We start from the raw sequence: 6,802 nt of genomic DNA, 5'->3' as shown, positions 1-6,802 counted from the left end.
GTTGGAAAACATGAAATCTGGGATGAACAATGTCAAGCTGCTTTTGACAAAGTCAAAGAAGTGTTATCATCACCTCCAATTCTAAGCCCACCTGTATCTAGGTTGCCCTTATCACTATACCTTACAGTTACGGATACTGCAATGGGGGCTATGCTAGCCCAAACAGTTGACAAAGAAGAAAGAGCAATTTACTACATTAGTAAAAAGTTCTTAGAATATGAAGTGAAATATACTCCACTTGAAAAGACATGCTTAGCTTTGGTTTGGGCCAAAAAGAAGTTAAGACACTACATGCTTAGCTATAGTGTTAGCATTTATTCAAAAATGGATCCGATCAAGTACTTGTTTGAAAAACCGGTACTAAATGGTAGAATGTCAAGATGGACCCTTATGCTATCCGAATTCGACCTCAAATACGTACCCTTAAAAGCTATAAAATAAAGGGTAGTGGCCGATTTCCTTGCCGAAAATCCAATTGAAGAAACCGAGGCAATCGACACTTGGTCATTTCCCGATGAGAACGTAATCCATATCGAAGATGACGTGTAGGACCTATATTTCAATGGAGAATCCAACTACATGGGACATGGAGTCGGAATTCTCCTCATTTCCCCAACAAGTGAATATGTGCCAGTCTCAATCAAATTGGACTTCAATGTCACCAACAATGCCGCCGAATACGAAGCATGTTTGCTCGGTTTACGTAGCACTCTAGACCTGGGCGTGAAACGAATTCTAGTGTACGGGGACTCGTCTTTGGTAATCAATCAAGTAACCGGGTCCTGGAAATTCAAAAGTGAAAGTTTGGCTCCTTATCAAATGAGGATCGAGGAATTGGAACGATTCTTTGATGATGTCAAATATGTTCATCTTCCGAGAGATGAAAATCAATTTGCCGATGCATTATCAAAATTGGCAGCCTTAATCAATATTCCCGAGCATATGGATAGTATGTCCATTTGTGTGGAAAGGAGATCCGCACCATCATATATGAATGCAATCGACAATCCCGAGGAAAGTGAAACCAATCTTTGGTATACCGCCATCTTGAAATACAAAGAGACGGGAGAATAACCTTCATACCTCGACACACGAGGAAAGCGGGCCCTTCGAATGTTGGCGGCCCAATTTATCAAGACCAATGACGGGCAGTTATACAAATAGACCGCCCAAGGAGTTCTTTTACGATGTATCGATAAATCAACTTCCGAAAAGGTTATGGAAGAAGTCCATGACGGAGAATGTGGGCCACACATGAACGCACACATGTTAGCCCGGAAAATCATGAGATTGGGTTACTATTGGACACGATGGAGGCGGACTGTCGGAAATATGTTAGGCACTGTCATAATTGCCAAATTTTCGCGAATATCCAACATGTACCTCCTTCGATGTTGTACACTATGACATCTCCCTGACCATTTTCAACCTGGGGAATCAACATAATTGGAAAGGTAAACCCTTCCGGAACGGGAGGGTATTGCTACATTCTAGTTGCCATTGACTACTTCACGAAGTGGGTAGAAGCTAAATCCTATAAGGTTCTCAATGCAAAACAAGTGGCAAAGTTCATTCAGAATGACATTATTTGCCGATATGGGGTCCCAAACGAGTTCATAAGTGACCGTGGTACCCATTTTCAAGCTGAAACTGAACTTATACTCAAGAAATATAAGATCAAACATCACAAATCATCACCTTATCGTCCACAGACAAATGGTGCGGTTAAAGCTGCCAATAAAACTATTGCAACTATTCTAAGGAAAATGACCGATAATTATCGGGAATGGCCTGAGAAGATACCCTCTGCATTATGGGGGTATAAAACTTCAATAAGGACAGCAACGGGTGCAACCCCATATTATTTGGTGTACGGGATGGAAGCGGTTCAACCAGTCGAGTTAGAAATACCGTCTCTAAGAATCCTACTTGAAAGTGAGGTCCCAGAAGCGGATTGGGTCCAAGCCCGATATGATTCTCTATTAATGCTCGATGAGCGCCATTTAAATGCCTTATATCATATACAACTCTACCAGAAGAGGATAGAGAGGGCCTTTAACAAAAAAGGTCAAACCCCGAGGAATCAAAGAAGGAGATTTGGTCTTGAAATCCGTGCGTGCATTGTTGCCGGTAGACCCGAGGGGTAAATTCAAACCAAATTGGGCCGGCCCATATTTGGTCAAGAAGATTTTATCGGGTGGCTTCGTTCAATTGACAGATCTGGATGGGAACGACTTTGCAAACCCAACAAACTTAGATCAACTGAAGAACTACTACCCTTGAAAAGGGACCTCATTCTCAAATGTTATGAAATAATATTTGAAATTGCAATGCATTTAGAATAAATCATAAGTTGTCGGTATTTGCCGACACTAGATTAAATACCTTTGTAACCGGAACTACGGACTCGGTTTGATTCTGCGCAAGCAGATACGTAGGCAACTCTTGAAAAGAGTACAACCGAAACATCAATTTTGTAATACAAAAATGAAATTTTTTGAATAAAGAAATTGGGGATTCTTAATAAATAATAGTTTTTTATTTATTTCTAATTCCGGGCGAAGCCCGTTACAACTTTTATTTCCGAGCAAAGCTTATCACATAAACGAGAAGGAAAACACACAACATAATATAAATAATAATAGTAAAATAGCCAAGACTAAGTCTTAAGCCTAGCTACAACCCAGGTCGCGCGGCCTATCACCACGAGACGATGTCTCACCCATCTTCACTTTGGCCCGTTTCACCGAAGGACCCACATCTTCTTCCCGCGGGCCTAGTCGGTCTCTCACACTAAGTCGAGGGCCGAGCCTGTCAGCTAGTGTCGGCCCAATTGTGGTCGATGAACCCAATCTTTGCCAAACGCTTGAAGTCTTAGAGCCAGTCTTACAATTCTCACCAGTCTCAGCTTCGGTCTCATCCAGAGTCGGGAAAATGTCTTTGAAATAGGCCCGGTTCTCTAGTTCCTTTTGGCGATACTTCCAAGCTCGAAAATCATCTTTCTGCAATTTCTTGCGGATCTCGAAGCATTTCTCAGTAGTCCATGCGGAATAAGGATTAGAAACCCATGTTGTCTCTGCGGGTTTGACCATAAGCCAAATGGTCCGTGGATGTCAAGCCCGCAACCAACTTTGACACTTAGAACGGCTAACATCAAACACTGGGCCTCTAGCAGCCTCAATCTTAGGGACAATCTGTCGACGACCGAATTAGCGAAGTACTCGGTCCGGATAAATATAGGTCGAATGATCTAAGCCCAGTAAGGTAGTATACCTAGTCTTATCCATATCAGAGAGGCCAGTAAGAGAGTCCAAAGATAGCCAAGGCAAAGTCCAACGAATATGGGACCCAGCTCCAATAGTTATCACATCGTGCCAATAGCTTGCGGCCATACCAAATCCACATCTTCGTGTCTGAGAAGGAAAGCTACTTACTCGATACTTCTTTGAAGTTGGTTTATCAATCAATCCAAGCCTCTCGAAGAGCCAGGCCTGCAAAAACCCGACATCAAAAAAAATGGAAAGTCCGCTGAAAAGAAAGGAGGCGGTGGGGAAAAAAAACGGCAAAAAAAGAAAGAAAAAAAGCAAAAAAAAACGGCAAAAAAAAAACTCCGAAAAAAAAAGAAAAAAGAAAAAGAGAAAAAATCAAGCCTGAAGAATTCGGGTTGATCCAGTATATGGCAAGGCGGGATTGTGTTTCTGAGTATCCAATCCTCTTATGGTTTCAGAAAGAATAACCCAAGCTGGGTTTAAACCATTTTCCATTTGTTCAACAATCCAAATTAGACGGGCTTGACCCTGGCTCGATAAGTCATTCATGCTACCTTCAAAACAATAAAGGTGAAGCAAGATAAGCCCAAATGCCCGTCGTCGGTAAACAGTAGCAATTTCGGGATCATTAGTCTCTTTAAACTTGGAAGCTAAGGCAAGTAGGATAACTGGCCCTCCATCAATGATATTGTCAATCTCAGAACGAGATAAGTTAAGGTAGTCACGGAATTTTGTTTCCCATCTTGTTAAGAAATCCGGGATAGAAGGCTCTTGAGAAGGGTTCCACCCTCCTAGAATGGTAAATTCCTCAGGAAGAGGGCAAATTTCCCCTTTGGGAAAGTTAAAGACATGATGGGCAGGATCCCATCTTTTCAAGCATTCATCTAAGAAGGCAATTTGAGGAGAAATTTGTCCAAAGACAAGGATTTGTTGAATACCCATCTCCACAAGTATTTGGGTATCATGTTTTCTAAAATCATTAGCCCAACCCTTCATAATTCCAATTAGTGAACTCATGTTTGAGGAATTTTTTGTGAAAAAGATTGAGAAGAAAAGTTGCAAAAGATATGCAATTATGAAAGCCTTGATCACCTTTATATAGGAAACAAGGGGATCCGTTTATGGAAACTCCAAGAGTTACCATCCATGGAGGCCGTGTGGGCCTCGGACACGGGCCAAGTCGGTTCGGGCCGGCCGCCGCCCCTCTTCCTCCTCGAGTCGCGTGTTTTCGCGAGTTTTTCAATTTATGTTCGGGTGTCGAATCGTCCAATCTACATTTTTCAACCCCAGCGAGTCAATATTTAAGTATAAAGCTTGCACATTTTATGAGTCATAAGCACGGGCTAAGCCCATTTCAATTTCTTGAGTCCTGTCGGAGTCAAAATCTCATGTTCGACGATAGATCGGGTCAATGACCCAACGTTTTCAAAATTACAGGCCTAAGGCCTAAAATCATTTTTCAAAGATCGTTGATCCAAAAATATTTGTACCCCCAGCGGGTTACCAACTTTCAAATCTCGGGTCGACCGCCCGTGCAAATCAATTTTATTACAACTCCCCAGCAGAGTTTCATTTTACAACTCCCAGTAGAGTTTCATTTTACAACTCCCCAGCAGAGTTTCATTTCAAACATTTCAAATATTTCAAACCTTTCAATTTCAAGAATCTAAGATCCAATTACATGCTTTATATGGTTGCGATTGCTGCATATGCCTTTCCTAATATAGCAGGCACCATTTCAACTGGGGGCTCTAAAGCCGTGGGCTTTAGAGACCTACTTTAAGAAAATCGGAAATCTCCGTCAACAACAGAAGCAACGGTTATCTTTTTGGAAATAAATCCGTTCACCCAGGCATACTAGTAAGAAATGCGTGCCCTTCAATACCGAACTACGATCGTGGGTTTGATTCCGTCACAAACGGATACGTAGGCGCCTGAGAATAAGGTTCAACCCATCATTTATTCAAATATCATGGTCGAAGACAACCAATCAGAGGCGGGAGAAACAAATAGTTTCAGGTATGATCTCTTCTTTTGGCTGGCGAGCTTATATACGTGGTCTAATGGACCTTAAACGACCTGCGGAATCCTCAGGTCGTTGGACTTGGAGTATACTTTGACTAGCGCCTTGTCCAAGCCTCAGTCAAAGTGGGAGCTCTGTAGATACCCGTATTTGTCGATATTGGCATCTATAGAAATTCCGACCAACACCCGATGATGATAGGACGATATGTACACAACTGCTCGACTTAGTCATTATTCTGTGCTCATTTTCGATGTAGAATGGGCGTTATTGACGAGGAATTTAATTAATTTAAATGAAATTTAAATTAGTTTTCACATTTCAAATGAATTCATTTTATTTTACCTTAATTTGAATTTATTTACCCATATTTATTTTATTGAAAATAAAATAAATATTATTTTTCGTCATTTAGTTTATTTTTATTTGAAAAATCATTTTAAATTGCATTTTAAATCTCGATTGGAAAAACTCGAGTTTCGTTACGATCTTTAGCTCGAAGCAGCTCGATTTGGAGCTCGCTTTTGAGCACATTTTAATCCGATTTTCAGAAAGATTTCTAACCCATTTTAATCTACAGAGAGTCTAGTGTTCAAATATCCTTGCTCGCAACACAACCTACCATTTTTAGCCCACTTTATACCTCCCATCGACACAACTACCCAAATCAAGCTCGAGCCTCGACCTTTGCTCACTTACGGTCAGATCGACCTACCCTAGGCCTCGAAGCTCGAGCTCGAACCAACACCTATCCAAAATAGAAACTCAATCCTACCTACTAAGCTTTATCCAGCTAAAAATATCAGTCAAATACTACTCCTAATTCGTTGCCAAACCGTGAATTACAACTTCTAAGAAGTTGTTATTCTTCCTTCCATAAATTCAATCCAAATCTTCCAATTCTAGTAGGAAACCTATCTATAATATTAATAAGACTAATTAATATTATTTTAGGAGCTTCTAACTCCGAAAATAATAATAAAAAGCCTCCAAAATTTTGGACAACACAAACTGTCAAAAAAGAGTTTATTTCGCTTTCCTAATTTCAATTCAATCTTTCTTTAAGGTAAAATATTTGTCGGTATCTTTTCCATACCTGATAAATTTTCTTTTAGGAAGTTAAAACTCGCTAAAATAAGCTTGTAAATCTCGTTCGCATTGCTTATTCAAAACGTGTGAGAGTAAGACTTCCTTACTTTCCATAATTAAATCGATATCTTTTCTTTTGTTAAGAGAATGTATCTGAATCTGGAAGGAGTTTAAATAGGAAAATACTCTTTTTTTTTTGTGTGAACCATCCAACTCACATAAACCCTTCCCCAAGCAAGCCTTTCACTATAAATACCCTTCATTCATCCTTCATTCGGGGATTGGAAGCGAATACAATTCAAAGTTAAAACCCTCATCAAATCACTAGACACCGAAACACAAACCCTAAAATTTCGTACCTCAAACCCTAAAACGACCTGATCTAAATCTCAGATCCGAAAACTAGACTCTCTTAGGTTTA

The 6,802-nt window shown here is 40.3% G+C and overlaps 1 protein-coding gene across 1 annotated transcript; it reads left to right on the top strand.

Moving 5' to 3' along the window:
- The first annotated feature begins 538 nt into the window (after positions 1-538).
- Positions 539-2,147, top strand: LOC141618948 (uncharacterized). Its single transcript, XM_074436000.1, has 2 exons — positions 539-688; positions 1,518-2,147. The coding sequence occupies exons 1-2, from the start codon at positions 539-541 to the stop codon at positions 2,145-2,147; spliced, it is 780 nt and encodes a 259-aa protein (XP_074292101.1).
- The last annotated feature ends 4,655 nt before the right edge of the window (positions 2,148-6,802 follow it).

Source organism: Silene latifolia, chromosome X, assembly GCF_048544455.1.
Source record: "Silene latifolia isolate original U9 population chromosome X, ASM4854445v1, whole genome shotgun sequence".
Classification (NCBI taxonomy): Eukaryota; Viridiplantae; Streptophyta; class Magnoliopsida; order Caryophyllales; family Caryophyllaceae; genus Silene; species Silene latifolia.
The sequence above is the reverse complement of the archived record's forward strand: the minus strand, read 5'-3'. Positions and strand labels throughout refer to the sequence as shown.